The sequence below is a fragment of the Podarcis vaucheri genome (genome assembly GCF_965113315.1).
Source record: "Podarcis vaucheri genome assembly, chromosome: 16".
In the NCBI taxonomy this organism is placed as follows: Eukaryota; Metazoa; Chordata; class Lepidosauria; order Squamata; family Lacertidae; genus Podarcis; species Podarcis vaucheri.
In genome coordinates this window covers 43,697,787-43,724,301 of record NC_138754.1, presented here as the reverse complement: position 1 = coordinate 43,724,301, position 26,515 = coordinate 43,697,787, and the positions used below count along the sequence as shown (strand labels likewise).

General features: G+C 48.1%; 1 protein-coding gene across 2 annotated transcripts; it reads right to left on the bottom strand.

The window, feature by feature from the left end:
* TPST2 (tyrosylprotein sulfotransferase 2) lies at window positions 1-26,404 on the bottom strand. 2 transcript variants are annotated; one of them, XM_082203820.1, is made up of 7 exons: window positions 26,168-26,404; window positions 9,355-9,444; window positions 4,460-5,385; window positions 2,476-2,674; window positions 1,307-1,357; window positions 736-784; window positions 1-490 (listed from the first exon to the last, which is right to left on the bottom strand). In XM_082203820.1, the coding sequence occupies exons 3-6, from the start codon at window positions 5,296-5,298 to the stop codon at window positions 755-757; spliced, it is 1,119 nt and encodes a 372-aa protein (XP_082059946.1). In that variant the 5' UTR covers window positions 5,299-5,385; window positions 9,355-9,444; window positions 26,168-26,404; the 3' UTR covers window positions 1-490; window positions 736-754. The 2 variants fall into 2 exon arrangements, with proteins under 2 accessions (XP_082059946.1, XP_082059947.1); XM_082203821.1 differs by lacking the exon at window positions 26,168-26,404 and adding an exon at window positions 25,078-25,389.
* Window positions 26,405-26,515: the final 111 nt, after the last annotated feature.

Genomic DNA, 26,515 nt, shown 5'->3' with positions numbered 1-26,515 from the left:
TGAAGGAGACAGCCTCATATATTTATTAAAGAATTAATAAATAAATCTATTTTATTTTTGTAAATTACAAATGAGATAATTAAAAGGAGGCAAATTTGGGATTGTTGCCTATAAGACAAAAGCGCTGTAACAAGGTTATATTAATGGAGCTATCTGAGGTCTGCAAATTAGAGAACAAAAATTACAAGACACTTTTAAAAGGTCCCCAGTAGACCACTATAAAATCTTCTCCAATATACTTTGTGGTTCTCTTTTATTTCCACAGATTTCACCCTTTTACCACAGGGAGTGTTCAAACAAGGGAGTCAGAATTGTCCCAACCTGGCAAATAAATGCACACACACATACATACACACACAAAAGGTGTTTCACAGAGAGCACTTGATTTGGCAATATCAGTAGCAAGCAATATGCTTGGATAACGGAGCTAGCTCCACTGTTGCTGGTTGCAAATTTTCTCCTTCTCAGAGCAACGGGAAGCAATTTGCATCTAAAGGAGGCAAAGAGGAAGGCAGAAAAAAGTTACTCCTGGAACTCAATGCCAAACTATTGATATTTCTAATATTAATGCCAGTGCTGCCACCCAAAATATATAAGTTTAGGATTACAAGGCAAAGCTTTCAGACATATCCCCCCCCCACTCCTAATTTTTATAAACTTAGAGAAGCTGAGAATTGAGAGAAATAAGTTCTACAACCCTGGCAAGAAGATCTGCTCACCTTCTCAAATACGTACCTGGAAATCACTAGCTTTGTCAGTGAAAAGTAGTAGTATTTTGTGCACCCTGCAAAAAGACACAAGACAGAAAAAATAGCATATTATTTGTGCTCTTTTTACACTGGGAACTCTGCCTTTCAAAACATGGCCAAGGAGGAGCAAAGTTAGTCTGCCAAAATATTAAATCAACCCTCTATATATCATGTGCTGCAGAATTGATATCTCAATTAGAAAAAGTCAAAGCTGCCTAAAAATGTGTAGAATTATACATTTCACCATGATGGAGCTTTTTTTCTTTTCTGTTTACAAATATGTGTAGTTAGAAGAGAATGAAGGGGGAATCTCCATGGGAAGAACATTTCAGAGTCCCAGATGATCTCCTAAACATGGCTGCAATTCAGTTCCAAAGTGCAGAACCTCGAGATCAAGGCAAGGGGGAAAGAGGACATTTGCAGTTTCTCTTCAGTAGCTGCCCTGGGAGGGAGCGTCCAAAACATTCCTGGGTCGGGGGGGGGGGGGGACAAGCATAGAGGCAACAGAGAATAGAGCGGAAGAGATGAAGAAAGGTGACTGGGAAAGGGGAACTCACCTGGAGGTGTCCTTTCAGATTGGCAGGCGTTTTAAAATCCCCATTAAGAACCTGTGCAAAGAGCAAAAGGTCAGGTGAGGCCCCTGCCCGCCTAATATTTCCACACCTCTGATTTCACATTCAACTCTCACGGAGTCCACCTCCACTCTGAATGCTGCTCTTTGGCCACGGCATGAGTGATTACTCCTGCAGAATATCTCTGCGCAGTTGGGAAGCTGGCTATCCTCAATAAAGCTGGCCCATTCTGGATTCTAGTCAATATTATGCAATGCAATGACTGACTGCAATTAGGACAATAAAGGCTGCAAATCACAGAATGGAAAGGAAGTGAACTGGAGAAATGGGAAAAGTGGGAAGAGGCTCTTCTTGACCTCTAGAAAGACACCTTTGGCTGCTCAGAGGAACACAGAAGAGCTCAGATAGAGAACAATATGTGTATCTTCTAGCTTTGAGAAATGGGGGTCCTTCAGCCACTAGGATGCTAGGAATGAGAGACAAGCACTTCCCAATTCTGCCCAACTTAACACAACTGGAATGTTCAAAATATCAAGGCTACCGATCAGCTTGTATTGCAGGGAGCTTAAACCCCACACCCCACACCTCTTTAATGTACTTTCATGGGGGGGGGAGGGGAGAGTGCTCCATTCTTGCTAGTAATGGGGATTAACCCTTTCCCTGATCTAGACTGTCTCTGAAAATACTGGCATGTGTTTTTACCACTGCAGGGGCTCTTTGGATCCTTCTGGGGTATGAATCAGATCAGCGTACCTGCTCTGATCACATTCAGAAAACCTTTCCCTGCCGCAGCAACTGCATAATTACTTATTTATTTAAACAGGAGATCTGATCACAAATCTTCACCAGTACATTATCTTACAGCCCTGAGGAGAGTAAGAACTTTTGCTGCCTTTCTTGATATTGTACTAGTTGTTTCCCTTTCCTTGAACAATGAAGGCTTCGTGCTATTTTTTTTTTTAAAAAAATCACGTTCTCGAGCAGAATGCATTGTAACTGAACTGCTGCACCATAAACACAAACTTTAGTAATGCTAAAAGCCAGACAAGTTGATCTGCTGCAGGATCTTTTATCACATGGCATAGATCTGGTGGAAACCACACAACCCAGCTACCGTCACCTGAAGGATGACAGGCTTAGTGGCACTCACTCACCCTGTGTGTGTTGTTGATCACCAGAGGGTCTGGATTCCCATAGTTGGGTGGATTTGCATAGGGGTCATAGCCCAGCCTGGCCAGCATGGGAGCAATCTGAGCCATGTCCTGCAGCACATCTGCCGGGATGTGCCCCAGCCACTTCGTCAAGGCCTGTGTGTTCACTGGCTTGATCACCTGGTCCGTGGATCGCTCAATCCTGCACAATAGCAAGAAAACAGTAAGAACCGGCTAGAGCAGAGAGGCAAGGGGTGGCACCTGCTCACGTTCTCTCTTGATTTCTTCAACCTTCCACAGTCCCTAGTTTTCACTGTGAGGCCCTTAATTGGCTTCTCTTTACTGTAGCCATTGCTAAATGACCGTAGAAGGCCACAGCAATTGAGCCACGACAAAATTCAGTGTACAAACAGAGGTTTAAGCCTAGTGCTCAGTTTAAGCTTTAAATGCAGTTCATCGCTTCAATTTAAAAGTTTTTAGCATAGGTTTAGGCAAGAGCTAATTTTAACAAACCAGGACAAGGGTGGCACTGTGGGACAGAGCCTAGGGCTTGCCGATCAGAAGGTTGGCGGTTCGAATCCCCGCGACGGGGTGAGCTCCCGTTGCTCTGTCCCAGCTCCTGCCAACCTACCAGTTCAAAAGCACGTCAAAGTGCAAGTAGATAAATAGGTATCGCTCCAGCAGGAAGGTAAACGGCGTTTCCGTGCGCTGCTCTGGTTCACCAGAAGCGGCTTAGTCATGCTGGCCACATGACCCGGAAGCTGTACGCCAGCTCCCTCGGCCAACAAAGCAAAATGAGCGCCGCAACCCCAGAGTCGTACGCAATTGGACCTAACGGTCAGGGGTCCCTTTACCTTTACCTAATTTTAACAAGCTTGCATTCATAGGAGGTGCTTAACTATCCAAACCCTCCTGTCATCACCACTGTCTCTGGTCCACAGCTGAACCACGTGCCCTTGTTGCAACAAGGCTCTCAATCCCCACGGCTATATAAGTTTAAAGGTAGTTAGGATTTGCTGAAATAATTCTGGAAATTGGGATGTAGAAAGGGGAGGTTTGGGGGAGTCGGAGAAGTGAGGTTTATGAAAAAAGGATATGAAATTATACATGTTTGTTTGTTTCTTTATTTGGTTGTATTGTCTATAATTTTTTTTGTAAAACTAATAATATATATATATATATATATATATATATATATATATGTGTGTGTGTGTGTGTGTGTATGTGTGTGTGTGTGTGTGTGTGTGTATGTTTAAAGGTAGTTTGCAAGGAAGCCCAGCTCTACAAAGCAAGAGGCTGTCCCAGGCAGGGAAGCACCCAGCAAAACACTAACAATGGCCAGGGGAATTAAGCACTTGTGTGAGTTTAGCAACAGACGAGGAGGTCAGGTCAGAAACTCCACACTGAGCCTGGAGGGAGGGGAAACAGCTATGAAGCTAGAAAAGCAGCAGGGCTGGAGGAAAGTAGGATATAAATTAAGCAAGTCAATACAGGGAGGCTTTGAGGGGGACTTTGCCTCCCACATCTCCTTGTGTGTGAGTTTTAAGAAATGAGTTTCCCTTATGACTTTCCTTGCTAGTCTCCAGAGCTAAATTTGCAGCCCCCTCCTGCAGCTGTAGCGAAGCAGCTTCCCTGGGCCCTACCTGGAAGACAGATGGAGCTCTTCGTCCCTCCCATGCCAGATTCTCAATGGACAGGAGAGCCCTCCAATCACGTTTTAATGATCCCTTGTAAAGCCTAACTCAGTGCTGTCTCTGCTGGCTGGTGGTGGCTCTCCAGGGTTCCACATGGGGGACTTTCTCTGCCCTCTCTGGAGATGCCATCAGCAGAGACGGAACCTAGGATCTTCTGCACCCAAGGAGATGCTCTTAAGACTCAGCTGCACCCTATCCCATATTGTGTGTGAACTAAGGCATGACAATTCCAGAGATGACGGCCAGTGTGCTAGGAATGCACACTGCAGCGAGGCTACAGCACAGACACTCACCTGGAAAGGGAGACTCCGCCTGGCTTCCCAATCAGCTCCTCGTGGTGCAGGACGGCATCGCTCCAGGCGATGTCCAGGAATTCCATGATGGCCTGCATCGTTTTTTGGGGGTGCAGGACAAGCTGCTCATAGTAGATGGGGAGGCATCGCGAGAGCCCAATCTCCAAGCACTGGGAGTGCATCACCTCAATGGCTTTGTTCCACTTGATCAAGCAGTCCCGGTAGCTGCGGAGGTCAAAGCCGGCAATGGTGACTTTCCTGGTGATCATGGAGTGGACGGAAGCCCGGCCGTCACGCACCATCAGGAGAAACTTGGAGTTTGGGAAGATGTGGGAGAGGTACAGGGAGGACTTGAGCGTGAAGGGGTCTTTGTTGCAGAGGTACCTGGCTGGCTCTCCGTGCTTGGCAATCACTTCCAGGATGAAGGCCTGCATGGCGGCATCCAAGACTTGGTCAGTCACCCCAGCCTCGTCCAAGCGCATCTTCTCCCGGCCAGATTTGGACCAGGCTTGACGCATGGCTAGCACACGCGGGATGATGCGCGTCTCCTCCCCACAGCGTACTTCCGGGTGAGCATCCAGCATGGCACGCATTAGTGTAGTCCCGCTCCGGGGGACGCCACCGATGAAGATCAGAGGCATCTCCTTGCTGTAACGGTATTCCACCCGGTTGGAGTCCAACATCACCAGCTCCTCGTTCTCCGGGCGCATCAGTCCCCGGTTGGCGCCTTGGCCCAGTATGTGCTGGCATTGCAGCATCTGTTGGCCCAGGTGGGCAGAGACCATCAGGGCAATGGCAAAGCCCACCCCCATAAGAACCCGCCTCATGGTCACCCGCATCCTCTCCCCATCCACATGGGCCCAGGATTCGGAGGTGCTCTCCCCACTTTCAGCATTCAGAGGATGGAAGACCAAGCCACAGACTCCCTGGAAAGGACAGAAGCCAACCATTCAAGACAGGGATGGATACTTGTTCTTTGGGCATTTAGCTTAATATTTTCATTGCATTCTATTCCTTTATGGGGAGAACAAGGGAGCCAAACTAAATGCACAAATTGTCATCTCGTCTGTCCTCCCAGTTGAACGACGTGGTCCAGGGAGAGAGGGGAAAATAGTGGAAGTGAACAGCTGGCTTCGCAAATGGTGTAAACAGGAACGGTTTGGATTCTTAGATCACGGACTGCAGTTTCTTGAAGATGGACTTCTGGCAAGTGATGGGCTGCACCTCACAACGGTTGGGAGAAATGTTTTTGCCAAAAATCTCAGAAACCTCATCAGGAGGGCTTTAAACTGACTAATGTGGGGGAGGGAGACAGTGCTCCTGAAGGTAGGAGTCTATCAATTAATGAAGATGATCATCCAAATGTCATAGACCAAATGGAGCAAACAGCACGCGGACCTAGTGGTGGGAGGAAAAAATCCTTAAATAAGAGACACGGGGGAATGATTAATGGACTTCAATGTCTCTACACTAATGCGCAAAGCATGGGAAATAAACAAGATGAGCTTGAGCTCTTGGTACAGCAAACTAAATATGACATAATAGGCATCACTGAAACCTGGTGGGATAAGTCCCACGATTGGAATGTAATAATGGGGGGATACAATCTATTTCAGAGAAACAGACCAGACAAGAAAGGAGGAGGAGTGGCGTTATATGTCAGGGATGTGTATACCTGTGAAGAGATCCAAGATTTAGAACCTCAAAGCCAAAGTGAGAGCATTTGGGTCGAAATTAAGGGAGAGAAGAATAACAGAGACCTCATTGTGGGAGTTTACTATAGATCCCCAAGCCAAATGGAGGACATAGATGATGCCTTCCTGGAACAGATGGCCAAGCATGCAAAAGGAAGGGAGATAGTAGTAATGGGGGACTTCAATTACCCGGATATTTGTTGGACGTCAAACTCAGCCAAGAGCATAAGGTCAAACAGATTCCTCACTGGCCTTGCAGACAACTTCATTGTCCAGAAAGTGGGAGAAGCAACAAGAGGAACAGCCATTTTAGATCTGGTCCTAACCAATGTTGATGACCTGGTTAGTGGGGTAGATGTGGAAGGATCATTAGGCGCGAGTGATCATGCTCTTCTGAAGTTTACTATACAGCGGAAAGGAGCAGCCAAGCATACTAGGACTCAATTTCTTGACTTTAAGAAAGCCGACTTCATAAAACTTAGGGAAGTGCTGGGTGAGATCCCATGGACAGCAATACTAAAAGGAAAGGGAGTTCATGATGGCTGGGAGTTTGTTAAGAGGGAGATAGTAAAAGCACAACGTCAGGCAATACCAATGAGACGGAAACGTGGAAGGTGCCTAAAGAAGCCAGGGTGGCTATCTAAAGAACTTTTAACTGAATTAAGATTAAAAAAGGATGTGTACAAAAAATGGAAAAGGGGGGAAACCACCAAAGAGGAATTCAAACAAATAGCCAGCACGTGTAGACACAAAGTCAGAAAAGCTAAAGCACAGAATGAACTCAGGCTTGCTAGAGAGGTTAAAAGCAACAAAAAAGGCTTTTATGGGTATGTTCGTAGCAAAAGGAAGAACAAAGAAACAGTGGGGTCACTCAGAGGAGAAGATGGTGAAATGCAAACAGGGGACACAGAAAGGGCTGAACTCCTCAATGCCTTCTTTGCCTCAGTCTTCTCCGATAAAGAAAACAATGCCCGACCTGAAGAATTTGGAGCAAATGATTCAACAAAGGAAACACAGCCCAGAATAACTAAGGAGATAGTACAAGAATATTTGGCTAGTTTAGATGTATTCAAGTCTCCAGGGCCAGATGAACTGCATCCAAGAGTATTAAAAGAACTGGCAGATGTGATCTCAGAACCACTGGCAGTCATCTTTGAGAATTCCTGGAGAACAGGCGAAGTCCCGGCAGATTGGAGGAGGGCAAATGTTGTCCCTATTTTCAAAAAGGGGAAAAGAGAGGACCCAAATAATTACCGCCCAGTCAGTCTGACATCAATACCAGGGAAGATTCTGGAACAGATCATTAAGCAAACAGTCTGTGAGCACCTAGAAAGGAATGCTGTGATCACCAATAGTCAGCATGGATTTCTGAAAAATAAGTCATGTCAGACTAACCTGATCTCGTTTTTTGACAGAATTACAAGCCTGGTAGATGAAGGGAACGCAGTGGATGTAGCCTACCTTGATTTCAGCAAGGCATTTGACAAGGTGCCCCATGATATTCTTGTAAAGAAGCTGGTAAAATGCGGTCTTGACTATGCTACCACTCAGTGGATTTGTAACTGGCTGACTGCCCGAACCCAAAGGGTGCTCATCAATGGTTCCTCTTCATCCTGGAGAAGAGTGACTAGTGGGGTGCCACAGGGTTCTGTCTTGGGCCCGGTCTTATTCAACATCTTTATCAACGACTTGGATGATGGACTCAAGGGCATCCTGATCAAATTTGCAGATGACACCAAACTGGGAGGGGTGGCTAACACCCCAGAGGACAGGATCACACTTCAAAACGACCTTGACAGATTAGAGAACTGGGCCAAAACAAACAAGATGAATTTTAACAGGGAGAAATGTAAAGTATTGCACTTGGGCAAAAAAAATGAGAGGCACAAATACAAGATGGGGGACACCTGGCTTGAGAGCAGTACATGTGAAAAGGATCTAGGAGTCTTGGTTGACCACAAACTTGACATGAGCCAACAGTGTGACGCGGCAGCTAAAAAAGCCAATGCAATTCTGGGCTGCATCAATAGGAGTATAGCATCTAGATCAAGGGAAGTAATAGTGCCACTGTATTCTGCTCTGGTCAGACCACACCTGGAGTACTGTGTCCAGTTCTGGGCACCACAATTCAAGAAGGACACTGACAAACTGGAACGTGTCCAGAGGAGGGCAACCAAAATGGTCAAAGGCCTGGAAACGATGCCTTATGAGGAACGGCTAAGGGAGCTGGGCATGTTTAGCCTGGAGAAGAGGAGGTTAAGGGGTGATATGATAGCCATGTTCAAATATATAAAAGGATGTCACATAGAGGAGGGAGAAAGGTTGTTTTCTGCTGCTCCAGAGAAGCGGACACGGAGCAATGGATCCAAACTACAAGAAAGAAGATTCCACCTAAACATTCGGAAGAACTTCCTGACAGTAAGAGCTGTTCGACAGTGGAATTTGCTGCCAAGGAGTGTGGTGGAGTCTCCTACTTTGGAGGTCTTTAAGCAGAGGCTTGACAACCATATGTCAGGAGTGCTCTGATGGTGTTTCCTGCTTGGCAGGGGGTTGGACTCGATGGCCCTTGTGGTCTCTTCCAACTCTATGATTCTATGATTCTATGATTCTATGAAACTGCTTAGTAGCGGTCCATCTACTTTAGTTTTGTCTACACTGACTGGCAATGGCCATCCAAATTTTCAGAAGAGCATTTTCCTCCAGTACTGCCAGAAGATGCCAGAATTGAACCTGGGACGTTTTGCACGCAATGCAGGCGCTCAGCCACTTTGAACCTTCTGGACCTTCTCTTCATCCAGTTCTAACACTCCCCCAAGGCTGACTGCCGATAGACCCCTTGAACTCTTGGAGGGAACTACTCCTGGAGCCCCCGTCTGAGCCAAGACTAGAGCCTCCTCCGTGAGAAAGTGGGACCCCCACTCAAATACCTCTGCCCAGCCAGGCCCTCTGGCTCACAGTCCGTCCCCCCCCCCGCCGCCCCCGGCACAGCAGCCTCCCTCTCAATGCTCCACTGGGCCTCCATGCCAATAACCAAGCCGGCTCCAAATGGCTTCTGGTAGCTTTTGAGCGTGATCAAATATTAATCTCACAAAATGGGGGGGGGGGGTAGAACAGGGGGAACACGCCGGCAGAGCCATCAAAGATTCATGCGCCCACTGCCAGCACATGGCAGCACATCCATTACGGCAGCCAGGTGCTCACCTCGGTCTGGGAAGTTCATTTTGTGGCTGGCTGGCTGGCTTGCTAGCTGCTCCTTGCTCTCCAAAAACACCCAGGCGGGAGAGAGATTCTCTGTGGTGGGGAGGGAGGGAGGGAGGGAAGAAGGACAAGGTCAGTCAGATGCTGAGCAGGGAGGCGGGGGGGGGGGGCCTTGGAGCCACAAGGAGCAAGAGATTCCCCTTCTCGGCAGCATGGGTGCTGTTTCTCAGCAGCGGTCAGCTGGGCTCCTCCTCCACCCACCCCAAGACACACAGTTATGACACAAGCCCACACAAAAGCGGGTTGCATCTGCAACACCAAACCGAGCGCTGGGTGTGCAAACAAGCAGCAGTGTTGAACCATTTATACATAGCTTAACACTGTAATTCAGGGATGGAGGACGTCAAAGGTTGCAGGACTGAAGCTCCCAACATCCTGAGAGCTACAGAGGTTCCACATCCCAGTTCCACAAAATTATGCATCCAGTTGAACAGACATAAATACCCTTCTGCTGTTTATGTGATCATTTCCATCCCAAGCTGGAAGAAGGACACATGATAAGAGCCCTCATCTCGCTAGAGGTCATTCTGAAGGCCAGATTTTCCATGATGCCCTCGGTCGCTTGGCAATGTTACCACAAGCTAGACGGCCAGCCAAGGAATAGCAATGTGTGGCAAAATGTAGCAAAAAGTGTATTTATCCTACAAGAGGCAATTTTTTAAAAAACACATAAAATTTCCACTTGAGTTAGAACGGGAGGCAAATAACTATTGTCTAAATGGCTCATCATTGGGGCTTCTTTACAACTACAGATTCACTCCAAATGGCCCAAGGCAATCTAAATGTTTTTGGTGGAAGCTACCCCAGGTTAAAGTGTGGTGTCGGCAGGCACTGACTTGTCCCCATCTTAAAAAAGGGACCCTTCAAATGCGCAGCCCACAGAATAAGCCTGTCACCATGGCAACCTGGGGCAGCCATGTTGTACAAAGTGAAGCAAAGCAGGGGACATAAACATCCCTTAAAGGGCTTCAGCCATGAGCAGCCTTCCCTCCTCTTATTTATAGATTGGCACACGCACAAATATGTATAATATGACTTAAGGGGGAAAAGGCCTGTCAGCGGTTCAAAGAAGAAACTTCCTCTTTGCAATCTGAGAGAAATCTGCTCTCATCCACTTAGCCATTGTGTTTAAAATAGCACAAAGCAGCTACATTCGGTGTTGTTTGTTTTGCTAAATGTTGGGAATACATGTGGAATATCATCAAAAGTGGGTTTTTTATTGTCATTTTATGTTGTGAATCACCCTGAGATCTAAGGGTATGGGGTGTACACAAATTTAATAAATAAAAATAAAATAATCAAAAGCGGAATGCTCAACAGAGGTTTAATATTAATTTCCTAAAGGTACATTGAACCAACTAGTAAGTGTCTGGAGGGCACCATTTTGGCGAAGGCCAGACCCGCACCCTGATGGCCTGTCTGGCAATCATCAAGGCAGCACCAGCATCTTGATAATAACAAGCTCTCTCTGAAGCACAGGAGGTCGTCCCAATGCTACAGCTCAGGAGGGAAGCTTTGGCTAACAGCCTCGCTCACAAGGCACCTGCACAGGCTCCACAAAGATGGCAAGAACCACAACGCACAAAGGGCACAGGTGGAAAGTGGTGGGAGCCACCCGTAAGATCGGGGGGGGGGGAGCTGCCCAAAGGTTTCATAAACACATCTTGCACACCTTCTGTCGTGTCCCCCTCTATCCCCTACTCCCAATTCCCCATCACTTGCTGCTTCCTTGCTCCTCCCTTTAACTGGAGATGCGACTGGGGTGTTGTTGTTCTTGTTATTTCTATACTGCCCTTCATCCGAGGATCACAGGGTGGTTTAAAATATAAAAACACAAAGTTGGTGCCCATGGGAGCTTTCTTCCCAATACAAACAGCAGTGTCAGGGGAGCGATTTAAACCTGCATTCTGCAAAGAAACATTTGACACGGAACCTAGTTTGGACCTAAGGCATTATTTGGGGTGAGTTCACGCACTCACTTACACCTAAACACACGTATACATATATGGCCACAATATCAAACAGGACTTGTGTATTTGCAACAGCCATCACTTATCAAATGCTACACAGGGAGCAGTGTTCAGCACTGCACCACCACTGGAAGAAACTTAAGAAAAGTTAAAAAGCAGAAGACATGTAAATTTATTTACTATGCATTTCATTTCCTCCCAGAAACTCAGATCACAATGCTTTTCTAAGGGGATAGTTCACGTGTTTAGTTGATGCACACTCATGAGTGATTCAACTTCACTTTCTTGGTTACACATAGAGAGAAACAAAAATAAACTGAGGCTGCAGTCTTAAACCAAATGAACCTGGGAACTTTTGCCCCTGAGCTATGTTCCCAACTCAGGGGAGACTCAGAGGGTAGAAAGGGAGAGGTGTGTCACCTTACATCCTGTCACCAATTCTCCCCCATAATTGCTGTTTCTGAGTCCCTCATGCCCTGCCAGCGGGCCTTTGTTCTGATCACGGAGCTTGGCTGGGGAGAATGGCAGGTGGGCATGTTCCTTGGGAGAAGATGCAGACTAGGGAAAACGAGAAAGCATAAGCTCGCTCTTGCTGAATCTCTCCTGCAATCGCACCCCCCCCCCGAAAGAGAGAACATTAACGCAAGATCCGTCCCAACTAGGCTCCTTTACCAAGAGCTGGAGGAGCAGAAGGGCTGACTGTGCAGTCCAGCAAGTCTCCAAATCTATCTGCTTAAACCCTGGTGTCCTACTTGAAAACAAGGTAGTAAAGGGTTATGTTCTTGTGGCCACGTGTTCTTGTGGCCTTACAGACTTTTCAAAAAGTAGTTCAAATGGATGGAGATTCTCTAGAACCGTCACATGTGCTTGTTGCTAAGGAAATTCTGAGCCGTGCAGCTCACTGCCAAGAGATATTCGTAGGAGAGGACCCTTTGGACGTTCTCCATGCACTCCTACAAAGCGCCTCGTCAGGGATGGCAGAACAAACGCCAGCTTCTTCTTCAGCAAGGTTTAAATAAAATCAGCAATGATTCAACAGATGCTGCTGAGTGCAAATGCACTCAGTTGTGGACTGCCTTGGGGAGTTTTTGTGATCGGAAGGGCATTTCATTATCCGGCTTAAACTCCAGGGCATTTTGGAAGTAATAAATTGGTGCAAGGCTTTTTCCCTTTAATAAAAAGTCTCCTGTTCCAGAAGGAGCGAGTGAGATGGTGGGGAGGGAAACGACAGCAGGAAGCTTGTCTTTGATTGCAGGTGTTCTGCACACCACCAAGCCTGCCAAGGTGGAATATGCCACTTGCTCTGCCACCCATGAGACGAGGCCAGGCACTCTGGGATTGCTGAGGGAAGGCAGAGATCCCACAAGCAGGAAAGGGCAAAAGGCCCCCACTGCCTTATAACCAATTGTGCCCTGGAGTTGCCTAGCTCCAAATTGTCTACAAGGACAGAGGCCGGGGCTCCAGTGTTTCAGACGGGAGACGTTTCCAGCCCTGCCTGGAGATCAAGATTGGAACTTTTTGTTGGCACAGCTTTCCCTCCGAGTTCCAGGCTGCCCTGCCTTTGTAACCTTCTGCTTCAAGGCAGCACCCTCCATCCAACAACATGCAAGGCAGTCCAAACTACTGACAGCAGTAGAAGGTGGGCAGCAACCCAGATCATCTGCTGATGAGAAATTGCTCTCTGCCCACAGGAGAACCATCCACGATACAGGCAAGGTGTTTGCCACGCAAGGTCCAAGTTAAGGCCTCTTGGCTTACAAAGTGAGAGGACAGTTAAAGAGTCTAATCCAAGCCCACCAGAGCCCCCCCCCAGCATATTCCAAGTGTCCTCCTTCGCAGAAACCAAACAGTGAGAGTTACCTACCCCCAAAGAGGGTAGGGAAAAACAGGTGGCAATGAACTCCCATTGTGGACACCCCCATGGGAATTGGCCTACACATGGGCTGAGCAATTGTGGCTCTCCAGATCTTGAGGGGCTACAACACTCTCATCATCCTCTACCCTGGCCCTGTGGACTGGGGCTGATGGGAGTTAAAAGTCTCACAGCATATGGAGGGCCAATGTCTTCTCCATCTCTGGGCTACCTGGTGAGCTCCTCATTCAGGTCACCATTTCCAGCATGGTCCGACCTTGAAGTTCATAGAATCATAGAGTTGGAATAGACCACAAGGGCCATCGAGTCCAACCCCCTGCCAAGCAGGAAACACCATCAGAGTACTCCTGACATATGGTTGTCAAGCCTCTGCTTAAAGACCTCCAAAGTAGGAGACTCCACCACACTCCTTGGCAGCAAATTCCACTGTCAAACAGCTCTTACTGTCAGGAAGTTCTTCCTAATGTTTAGGTGGAATCTTCTTTCTTGTAGTTTGGATCCATTGCTCCGTGTCCGCTTCTCTGGAGCAGCAGAAAACAACCTTTCTCCCTCCTCTATGTGACATCCTTTTATATATTTGAACATGGCTATCATATCACCCCTTAACCTCCTCTTCTCCAGGCTAAACATGCCCAGCTCCCTTAGCCGTTCCTCATAAGGCATCGTTTCCAGGCCTTTGACCATTTTGGTTGCCCTCCTCTGGACACGTTCCAGTTTGTCAGTGTCCTTCTTTAACTGTGGTGCCCAGAACTGGACACAGTACTCCAGGTGAGGTCTGACCAGAGCAGAATACAGTGACACTATTACTTCCCTTGATCTAGATGCTATACTCCTATTGATGCAGCCCAGAATTGCATTGGCTTTTTTAGCTGCCGCGTCACACTGTTGGCTCATGTCAAGTTTGTGGTCAACCAAGACTCCTAGATCCTTTTCACATGTACTGCTCTCAAGCCAGGTGTCACCCATCTTGTATTTGTGCCTGTCATTTTTTTTTGCCCAAGTGCAATACTTTACATTTCTCCCTGTTAAAGTTCATCTTGTTTGTTTTGGCCCAGTTCTCTAATCTGTCAAGGTCGTTTTGAAGTGTGATCCTGTCCTCTGGGGTGTTAGCCACCCCTCCCAGTTTGGTGTCATCTGCAAATTTGATCAGGATGCCCTTGAGTCCATCATCCAAGTCGTTGATAAAGATGTTGAATAAGACCGGGCCCAAGACAGAACCCTGTGGCACCCCACTAGTCACTCTTCTCCAGGATGAAGAGGAACCATTGATGAGCACCCTTTGGGTTCGGTCAGTCAACCAGTTACAAATCCACTGAGTGGTAGCACAGTCAAGACCGCATTTTACCAGCTTCTTTAGAAGAATATCATGGGGCACCTTGTCAAATGCCTTGCTGAAAACAAGGTAGGCTACATCCACTGCGTTCCCTTCATCTACCAGGCTTGTAATTCTGTCAAAAAACGAGATCAGGTTAGTCTGACATGACTTATTTTTCAGAAATCCATGCTGACTATTGGTGATCACAGCATTCCTTTCTAGGTGCTCACAGACTGTTTGCTTAATGATCTGCTCCAGAATCTTCCCTGCTATTGATGTCAGACTGACTGGGCGGTAATTATTTGGGTCCTCTCTTTTCCCCTTTTTGAAAATAGGGACAACATTTGCCCTCCTCCAGTCTGCCGGGACTTCGCCTGTTCTCCAGGAATTCTCAAAGATGACTGCCAGTGGTTCTGAGATCACATCTGCCAGTTCTTTTAATACTCTTGGATGCAGTTCATCTGGCCCTGGGGACTTGAATACATCTAAACTAGCTAAGTATTCTTGTACTATCTCCTTAGTTATTCTGGGCTGTGTTTCCTCTGCTGAATCATTTGCTCCAAATTCTTCAGGTCGGGCATTGTTTTCTTTATCGGAGAAGACTGAGGCAAAGAAGGCATTGAGGAGTTCAGCCCTTTCTGTGTCCCCTGTTTGCATTTCACCATCTTCTCCTCTGAGTGACCCCATTGTTTCTTTGTTCTTCCTTTTGCTACGAACATACCCATAAAAGCCTTTTTTGTTGCTTTTAACCTCTCTAGCAAGCCTGAGTTCACTCTGTGCTTCAGCTTTTCTGACTTTGTGTCTACAGGTGCTGGCTATTTGTTTGAATTCCTCTTTGGTGGTTTCCCCCCTTTTCCATTTTTTGTACACATCCTTTTTTAATCTTAACTCAGTTAAAAGTTCTTTAGATAGCCACCCTGGCTTCTTTAGGCACCTTCCATGTTTCCGTCTCATTGGTATTGCCTGACGTTGTGCTTTTACTATCTCCCTCTTAACAAACTCCCAGCCATCATGAACTCCCTTTCCTTTTAGTATTACTGTCCATGGGATCTCACCCAGCACTTCCCTAAGTTTTATGAAGTCGGCTTTCTTAAAGTCAAGAAATTGAGTCCTAGTATGCTTGGCTGCTCCTTTCTGCTGTATAGTAACCTTCAGAAGAGCATGATCACTTGCGCCTAATGATCCTTCCACTTCTACCCCACTGACCAGGTCATCATCTGGTTAGGACCAGATCTAAAATGGCTGTTCCTCTTGTTGCTTCTCCCACTTTCTGGACAATGAAGTTGTCTGCAAGGCCAGTGAGGAATCTGTTTGACCTTATGCTCTTGGCTGAGTTTGACATCCAACAAATATCCGGGTAATTGAAGTCCCCCATTACTACTATCTCCCTTCCTTTTGCATGCTTGGCCATCTGTTCCAGGAAGGCATCATCTATGTCCTCCGTTTGGCTTGGGGATCTATAGTAAACTCCCACAATGAGGTCTCTGTTATTCTTCTCTCCCTTAATTTTGACCCAAATGCTCTCACTTTGGCTTTGAGGTTCTAAATCTTGGATCTCTTCACAGGTATACACATCCCTGGCATATAGAATCATAGAATCATAGAATCATAGAATCATAGAGTTGGAAGAGACCACAAGGGCCATCGAGTCCAACCCCCTGCCAAGCAGGAAACGCCACTCCTCCTCCTTTCTTGTCTGGTCTGTTTCTCTGAAATAGATTGTATCCCCCCATTATTACATTCCAATTGTGGGACTTATCCCACCAGGTTTCAGTGATGCCTATTATGTCATATTTAGTTTGCTGTACCAAGAGCTCAAGCTCATCTTGTTTATTTCCCATGCTTTGTGCATTAGTGTATAGACATTGAAGTCCATTAATCATTCCCCCGTGTCTGTTAATTAAGGATTTTTTCCTCCCACCACTAGGTCTGCGTGCTGTTTGCTCCATTTGGTCTATGACATTTGGATGATCATCTTCATCAATTGATAGACTCCTACCTTCAGGAGCACTGTCTCCCTCCCCCACATTAGTCAGTTTAAAGCCCTCCTGATGAGGTTTCTGAGATTTTTGGCAAAAACATTCCTCCCAACCGTTGTGAGGTGCAGCCCATCGCTTGCCAGAAGTCCATCTTCAAGAAATTGCAGTCCGTGATCTAAGAATCCAAACCATTCCTGTTTACACCATTTGCGAAGCCAGCTGTTCACTTCCACTATTTTTCCCTCTCTCCCTGGGCCACGTCGTTCAACTGGGAGGACAGATGAGATGACAATTTGTGTATTTAATTGCTTCAATTTCCTGCCCAGAGCCTCGTAGTCTCTTTTGATCTTCTGGAGGCTATTGCTTGCAGTATCATTGGTTCCCACATGAACCAAGAGGAAGGGGTATTTGTCAGTGGGTTTTATGATTCCTTGCAATCGTTCAGTTACATCTTGGATCTTAGCCCCGGGGAGACAGCACACCTCCCGAGACATCTTGTCAGGCCCACAGATCACTGCTTCTGTTCCCCTCAGTAGGGGAACACTACACGCCTCCTCTTAGGTTTGGTCGGGGTTCTTCCGTGAGCTGTCTGTTCCAAGGTCGCCTGCACATTCCCTGAGAACTGACTATGCTGCTCGTCTTCATATACCTGATCGACTGTAATGAGGGAGAGATCCTCAAATGGAGTCTGTTCTTCGTCTTCCATGCTAGGGGAGAGGACTTCAAAGCGATTGTGTATTTCTAAACAATCAGAGCGAACCCTGGGCCTCCTACTTCTTTGAGTCACGTTTCTCCATATATCTGGCACCTGTGTTGGTGAACTAGCCTCCTTCTCAGGGGTGTCCCGTCTCCTCCTTGGTGGAGACGGTGTTCTCTGTTGCTTCCAAGAAGAGCTCCAGCTCTCTAATTCTTTGGAGCGTAGCTACACATTCCTCCAGTTGCTGGACTTTGTCTTCTAAGAGGGCAATCAACATACAATTGCTGCAGGTAAAGCTGCCTGCAACCTTTGGCAAGATGGCAAACATTGTGCAGGAACCGCAGGCGACTGCAGCTGTTCCCTCACCCTCCATCTTGAAAACGTGTCATTGGGGGTGGCTACAGTGGTCCTCCATCTTAAAAAGAATGAAGACAGGACAAATAACCCCCCCAAAAAAACCTAGGTCTCCCCCAACAAACGTTTGAGACTAGCTCCCCTAAATCTAAAAGATGGATCAAACTGTGCGCGCCGCTAGGCGCGTGCTGCTGCCCTGCTAGCCGCTGCCCTGCAAGCTCTGATAAGCTCCTCCCATAGCTAATCACCTGACTCAACAGAAACCCTGCCCCCTCTGACCTTTGCACAGGGAGAGCAGCTAATCAGCCACAAAGAAACACACACACACAAGAAAACCCTTTTTGCTCCTTCTTCAACTGCTGCCCTGCAAGCTCTGATAAGCTCCTCCCACAGCTAATCACCTGACTCAACAGAAACCCTGCCCCCTCTGACCTTTGCACAGGGAGAGCAGCTAATCAACCACAAAGAAACACACACAAGAAAACCCTTTTTGCTCCTTCTTCAGCTGCTGCCCTGCAAGCTCTCTGTTTCTCAGTGCTCTCTCGCTTTTGCCTTGGAGCCTTCCCCTCAAAAACCTACTGTCTGAAGCTGAAGCACAACAAAGAGCAATTCAAGTTTTCCAAAGATTGCCATTTCCTGACTTCCGAGGTGGCGCCATCGGTAATGGCGGTGTGATGGCCTGGGATTCCGAGTCTGAGAGTGAACCGGAGGAATCCCAGCCGGCACAGGAGTCCCCACCTCCAGGGCCGGCTGAACTGGGGCAAGGCCTAGATGCTGAGGAGCCTGCACCTGTGACAGATCCTCAGGGGCAGGCACCAGGTGAGACCATTCTGGCCCCAGAGGTGCTGGAGGACTCAGTTGCTACGGGTGAGCCTCCCCCGGGGCCCAGTAACCCTTCGGCCTCTCCTGAACTCCAGAGGCTTAGGGCAGAGAGGCGAAGGGAACTGGTCTCTCCCAGGAGGAGTGCTCGCCTTAAGGCCAGGAGAGGCGGGACTCCTGGGGGCCGGGACCGCCCCCGGCCTTAGAAGAAGATAAAGGTCAGGCAGCCCGGTCCCAGGTTGCGGGAGCAACGTCATTGTGGAGTACCAGCTTTACCCAGACCTAGATCTGCACTCCCAGTGTGCCTGTTCCTCGCCCGGCTTCCTGCTCCTGACTCTCCAGTGTTCCTGTTCCTCGCTCGGCTTCCTGCTCCTGACTCTCCGGTGTTCCTGTTCCTCGCCCGGCTGCCCGCTGTTGACCCACCAGTGTTCCTGTTCCCCGCCTGGCTCCCTGCTTCTGCTCTACCAGTGTTCCTGTTCCCCGCCTGGCTTCCTGCTGCTGCCCTTCCAGCGTTCCTGTTCCCCTGCCTGGCTCCCTGTTTCGGACCTCGCGTCTCATCCAGTGTTCGTCTACCCTGCTAGTGACTCTGGACTGAACTTCGGCTACGGTATTAGTACCTTCTCCCCCCCGGGGCCAGCACAGGCGGATTCCCTCTGATCCGGAGGGATTAGCTCCACGGAAAACGGGTCTTTCCCACTATGGCAAAGCGGGGACCCTTTCAAAAATCACAGGCGGATGAAGCCTGTGACCATGGGACTCGGCGGGCACCTTTAGCACCCCCCCAACCCGTAAAGGAACCCACTTCTGGGCTCTGGAGCGAAGAGGGGGAAGTGGCGCGGTGCTGAGAGTCAACTGCTTCTTCCGTGGAGCGAAGCCGCACAGCCGTTGCCGGAGAGCGCTGCCTTTTTCCTGGGACAATTTGGCTTTTAAAACAATCACCCGTGAGTACTTTAATTCTGGACAATTGGACTTTAAATAATGACCTGCAATTAGAAGGAAAATTGGACTAAGAAATTTATATTAATTTGGCACTGAAACGGGAAGGTCTAAACAGGAAGTCAGCCTTCCGTTTCTTGTAGATAGATTAAAGCAAAGACATGGCAAACTAGAGTTCAGAAAATCGCTTGAGAAGGATTAATTTTCACCATTTAAAATTGTTGAACCCCCTTCGGAAGCAGGAGAAGAGGGGGGATTTTTTCCGGACTGTTTAAACCTGCAGAAGAGAGTGTAAAGTAAAGTAATTTTCCACTGTCTTGATCCTGGGAGCCGGGTGTCAGGACTGACGTTCATTAGGAAGCTCATTGACCAGAGACAAACGTCTTTGACAGATAGTTAAAAGAAGAGAAACATAGTGATTCCATTGTTCTCTTTCACATTTTAAAGGAACAAATATTGACAAAATATCTGAAAAAGGAAACTTTGTTGCTAGATCCGTCTTTAAAAGAAAGAACAAATAGAAGTTCTTCCCCTAGAGAGAGCCTGTGAAACTGTTATTAAATCTGAATCGGGGAGCTCTGTAGCTGCAACAAGATTACGATCGTGGGAATAGGCTTCTGACCTTGTAGAACAATGTATTCAGAGGCTCTGGTGTGTGCTCTTTGCAAAACAAGTGCCCTATTGGAACAGATACATGAGAAGACGGACTTGATGACTGCTGCGATCAGAAACTTTGGACAGGTAGTGGGAAACTATATAGAGCCCACCCAGGAATCAAATCAGGAGTGTGCTCTGACAGACCAGATGAGAGAAGAGGATGTTGCTGAACCTCGGGCGCCAGAGATGGAGGGAGTTGTGGCCCAGCAGGAACGTGAGTTTTTGGATTTGACAAATGAACTTGTAAAAAGCCAGATTTGGAAAGATAAAGTTTGGTTTGGTTTGGAAATGGGGGGTTGGATAGACCCCCCTATGCAGGGATGTTTGGACTTTTCAAGTCTCGCAATGGGCCGTGAGATGTTTGGGGTTGTGGGGGCTCTTAATTCTGGAGGGACTTTGAAACATGTTCTTAAATACCATATGGGGTTTTGTGTGGAATATGGAAAAGGGACTGATTTGTCAAGAAGGGTCAAAAACACTGTTAAGTTGGAGTTCACACGAGTGAAAGGAGCAGGAGACAAAGTAAAGTACAGGTATAAATATGAAGAAGAGCCGCGGAAGGGACATGGAAGGGACTTAAGGGCCTCGGACATAAGATTACCAGGTTAATGCGCTTGATTGATGGGATAGAAAGGACTGACAAAACCCGGGACCAGGAGGAAGAGACGCTGGATGAAGATTGGAAGAAAAATTTTCTTTATTAGGACTGCTTTATAAAATTGATGAACATTAGAAAAATGCTGGAATGAAACTATTTGGCTTTAGCAAAAATGTTAAAAGAATTATGTAAGAATATGTTATGGTTATGAAATAAGATTTAAGTTTTAAGTTTTAGGGTCTTCTATAGTAAGATAAGGTTAAAATAGATTAAGGTAATGTAATGACAGAATATTATGAAAAATGGAAAGGATTTGCTGTGACAATTAATAACTAGGATACAAAAAAAGGGAGGAGTGAGGAGGTCAAAGAAAGAAGGTAATGACAGTTAAGGATTGGAGAATATTGGATTTGTTTTTAAATGTTTGTGGCTTATTTTTGTCTTTTGATTGTGTTGTTGTATTGTTTGATTGTGGTTTGTTTTTTTCTAGTTTTTCTTTTTCTTTTTTCTTTTTTCTGTAACTCTAAAATTCTTAATAAATATCATTTAAAAAAAACAAAAAAACCCCCAAAGATTGCCATTTCCTCCATTTCTGTGTTTTTCATGTGGAAAGCTCTGGGGCAAAAAAAGAACACTCAGACCTGGAGCCTCAAAGCGTGGGCTGTGCCTGGAAAGTGTGGAGGAAAGGTAAGTGTGGAGAAGCCCTCAGTATCTGCTAATTTTCAGGGCTGCAACCCTTGGATGGGGCAGGCTATGCCGTGACCTGTTGAGCAGCCCTTTCTTTGATGCCTCCATCCCTGCTACTGCCAGACAGAGACAGAGTGCGCAGCAATACCTGCTGCTTCCCTCCTTGACTCTAAATTAGGGAACACCAAGAGGAAGCATGAGGGTGAAGGGATGCCAACACAGCTGCAGTGGAACTGGGACAACCAGCTATCGTGGCACCTTGCTAGTGATGGAGTTGGCCAGAGGATGGGCATGAACCCAATCTGACATAGAAACAGGAGACGTGGACCAGGAAAGGGGCTGGGTTTGGCCCCCAGAGCAATTTTATGTGGCACCTGCTGGCCTCCTCAAAAATATTTTCAGGTTTTGTTTGTAAGTCTGTATGAGAGAGTCCACGCTTGCAAGTATTGCAGCTCTCTCTTGGTCTGGGTTTGCCATAAGTTGATGCACATCTGCAAGCCAGTGTGGTGTAGTGGTTAAGAGCGGTAGTCTCATAATCTGGGGAACCGGGTTCGCGTCTCCGCTCCTCCACCTGCAGCTGCTGGGTGACCTTGGGCCAGTCACACTTCTGTGAAGTCTCTCAGCCCCACTCACCTCACAGAGTGTTTGTTGTGGGGGAGGAAGGGAAAGGAGAATGTTAGCCACTTTGAGACTCCTGAAGGGGAGTGAAAGGCGGGATATCAAATCCAAACTCAAATACACATGCTCCATATTTACGAAGCATTCACTGATGGATTGCTCTGATTTCATTATGGAGACGTCCCAACCCCCAACAAAACAGGTCAGGTGAACAATACCAAGATTGGCCATCACTATCCCAGGCAATTAAAACACTGGCGCATGCAGAACTATTTAGAGGTTGCTGGGAAATTTTGGACATTGGGATGCAGAAAGGGGAGGTATGGGGGAGTCCGAGAAACAAGGTTTATGGGGGGGGGAGTTATGAAATTATACGTGTTTGTATGTCTTTTTATATGTTTGTATTGTTTTAAAAAAAATTGTAAAACCAATAAAAAATTATTAAAAAAAATAAATAAAACACTGGCGCATGGCTATCAGTGACTTCCCAAGAGACATCAGAAAGTGTTCATGAGTGCGTGCCCATGTTTCAAAATATCCACCTGCAAATAAGCTACATTATTTTAAAAATAAATACACAAGCTGAAAGTCCTGCTTGCTGTGTGCAGATCATTCCCTGTTTTCTTATTGTTTGGCAAAGAAGTCTTCCTGTCCAGCAGCCAAGAGTCTCCACTGGAACCCATGTCTCTTCCACTGCAAAATGACCAAAAATCACACAAGCTCAGGAGATAACCTGCTGATGCAGCAGCATTTAATCCACCCACAGTACAGTGGTTATTCCAAATCCCTTGTGAACTAAGAGTTGCTTCCAAAGCTCACAGTGTTTCATTGATGGTACAGTTCGGATTTGGTGCAACTGCTGATTATGAAGGTTTGGGAAAATGCAGCACAGCATACAAAGACTCAGGCCCGTATCCATCTATGACAGGGGCAAACAAACAAAAATCAGGCTTTGAAATCACTAGAGCAAATTGCAGAAATGCAAACAGAGGCTCAATTGAATTTAAATCCCCCATTATCAAGAGAGTTGGGGCAATATAAATCTACATCAGTTGGAAATGGTTGTGTTGAGTTTGCTATTGGAATTTCCATGACGCCTGGCCTCACAAAAGAGCAATAGAAATGTTGCAAGCTGAACTGCTGTTATCAAGTGTGCCAGCCCAGCAATGCATCACCTGACTGCTCACCTGGGCACACAAGTGACAACGTGGAACAGCTTGAGATGATGCCAGGGAGGCCCCGGGCACGTCTGCTGTGTAAGTGGCTTGCCCCACCACAGCCCCCGGGCAGCCAGCTGCTCACTCACTCTCCACAAGCCCCCTGGCTTCATGGAGCTCACTCCATCCAAGACACCGCTTTTGCTAAATGGCCTCCTGCAGAAGAGCAGCAAGGCAGCCGCTGCACACTCAGCTTCAGAGAGGCTTCCTCTGGAGGCCAGCCAAGCCCAAACAGCATATCCGCAAGGCAGAGGAAGTGCAGCATTGTGAAGCTAAAGCATCAGCTCCTCCCCCATCACTACCCCTTTTTGCACGGCAAGCAGTCAAAATCCTGCGAGGAAGCTTCTGGGTTGCACAGGGCTGTTTCCCAAAGGATGCAAGTTTCAGAGCAGCAATTAAAACGAAAGTGATGGGTGTCCTGCACGCTGTAGGGCTGAGGTCACAGTCTCATCTTCTTTGAAAGACAAAAGGAGCAGAAGGCATTGGGAGCTACCAGGGCAAACAGTGTTTCCATCAGAAATGGCTGATACCCGAGACCCTGTAAGCTGTATTGGCTGGCTAGGCCAAGAGAATGGCCTGGAACAAGGCAGCCACAGAATTGGGGAACAGCATGACGGCAAAGTGGGAGGGGGAGCACGTGATGTGAAGACAGGAGGAGAGGAGAAGGTCCCAGGCATCTTTCATCAGGAAAGTACAATCCTGGCACAGGATTTGCTTCCTCTCCACTTATCTATACTGTACCCCATTTTCTCCCAGCACCCTCACCTCACCAACAGCAGCCTGTCAGACACTTATTTTCACCACCACAGCCACTTGGGTAGCCCTGAACCCATGAGGACTAGGATCATGACTCTTAAGTTGAAAAAATAATAATCATTGGAGGGAAGTAAGATTCAACCTGTTCTTGTTTAATGGGATTGTCCCAAACAATGAAAATCATTTGGAGATATGGAATAAAAAGGAAAACGTTTTTCTCCCTCAAATTCTCATAGCGCACATTGTTAATTGTAAGCATACTGGCTATGAAATCAGATCCTCCCATATACAGTATGTTATGGAAAATAGTTTTAAGAAACAGAGGGGGGAAGAGAGAGAGAGAGAATCCCAGAGTCTAACAGAGGATGTTGCAAAGGTGGAAGAAACACTGAAAGAGTTCCTTGCCTTCATGGGAAAGCAAAAGAATTTGGGGCTTCTTAGCAAAGAAAAAGATGGTGTTGCCTGTAGTGCAGCTATGGAGAGAGAGAGAGAGAGTTTATCTTCCTCTCACAATACTATGGAGTCATCCTAAGAAACGGATGGCAAATTCAAGACAGAGGAGAGCCACTTTCATGCCATACATTTGAAGCACTAGGATACCACTACGAAAATGCTACTTAAAGCACTATGTTGCCATCTAAAATTCCCTATGAAGAGGGAGAGGCTGTTAAACTACCGTATTTTTCGCTCTATAAGACACACCAGACCACAAGACGCACCTAGTTTTTGGAGGAGGAAAACAAGGAGGAGGAAAACAAGAAAAAATATTCTGAATCTCAGAAGCCAGAACAGCAAGAGGGATCGCTACGCAGTGAAAGCAGCAACCCCTCTTGCTGTTCTGGCTTCTGGGATAGCTGCGCAGCCTGCATTCGCTCCATAAGACGCACACACATTTCCCCTTACTTTTTAGGAGGGAAAGGGTGAGTCTTATAGAGCAAAAAAAATACAGTACTCTGCAAATTGTAGCTCTGGGAGGGGAATGGGGGTCTCCTCACAACTCTCAGCACCCTGCTTAAAAATGTATGCTAGCCCTTGAAACATGCGCCCCTACACAGAATTACCTAACAGAGCCTCCCTGTCACTTGATGTGTTGGTGGCTCTGCCTTGGGTGGCTTCTGGAAAGGAGAGGTCTATCCACACCTGCCACCCACAATGGTTGCATGGAACCTCAGGGGTCAGCAGCAGCCTACCTGGGAAGAGCAGGTGCTGGGGGACCAGCAGGTGGGGCAGTCCTCTTGGTGGGCTTCTCCCTGGGGCTCCTGGCTGGCCATGGCGGGTAAGAGGAACCTTTGCTCCAGCCACAGCTCCTCCTTTAGCCCCAGGCCATTGTCCTGTGACTTTCCTCACCCTCTGCTGATCAGTTAGCGGGGAGACAGGAGCATGCAGTGGCCTCGGGGTCATGCGCACAAGCAACCTTCGCTCCCTCGGCACATTGGTGACCACCTTCAGCTGTCACACCACAAGGGACTGGAGCCTCTTGCTCTCACACAGGAAGGCGGAGGTCCCTTTCACACCCTGTTCCTGCCCAACTGCAGGGGAAGAGAGAGGAAGTCGCCTACATAAGGCCCCACAAGCTCCTAGCCCACAACTTGTGTAGCCCGAGAAAAACCCTTTTCTTCAAGCTGGACAATCCTTTATTGACAAGGCCCGAAAAGACTCCCCAGGATGAGAGCAGGGCCTGAAAGCTGCCCAAGCCACCCCCCTGGCCCCACAAGCCCCTCTCCTCACGGCTGGTGGGCTCAGCAGGAAGCCAAAGGCCAGGCAGGAGAGAGGGAAGGTGTCCAGGCTGGGGGCACCCGTGGGGTGAAGAGGGGGGCCTGGAGCCACACCCGTGGGCGGCTGAGTACCAGGTACCAGGGTTCTCCCCCCCCCCCCCGCCTCGCATCCCCACCAGTGCAGAAACCAACAGCCTGGAGGGTAGGAGCAGCTCAAGCGCAGCCAGTCGTGTCTGCCCCCCCCCGCGCGCCCCAGGTCGGAGATGCCAAACGGCCTAAGACGGGGCGGGGGGGCGCCGCTTTGGCCGGCCTGAGCAGCAAAAGGCCTCTGCTCTCGACTCAACTTCTCCCGCAGCTTTTCCCCAAGGGCAGGCAGCGCATCTCTCCGCCGCGCACAAGGCTGGACAGTTCCCCCATCAGGGCCGCCATGTGCCTGGCGAAAGAGACGGGGGAGTCCTGTCTCACCGGCGCCCCCCCCCCGCCATGTTCCGATCCTGCGGGGCCCGAAGCCGCGGGCGGGCGGGCGGGCGACCCCTCCCCATCTGCGGGACCCCCGAGCACTCACCGCCTGGACGGGGCGCCGCCGGGCAGCGGAGAGAGGAGCGCGGGCGGCGGCGGCGGGCGGCTTCGGCGGCGCCTCCTTCGCTCCTCCCGCTGCCCGCCCCCCGCCCCCCGAGACCACGTCACGCGCCACCGGGAGCAGGAACGCGCCCGCCGCCCCCGCCTGCCGCGCGGGGCCCCCGGGCCTCTTCTTGCCGAAGGGAGGAGTCGGCAAAGGGCTCCTCTTTCTCGCTCTTCGAAAGATGGCAACCCGCCTTCCTCCCAGCAGCTCAGCGGGATTAGGGCGGGGCGATACCTGGTTGTCAACATTGCGATATATCACCGCTAAATATCCCGATATATATCAGCAGCA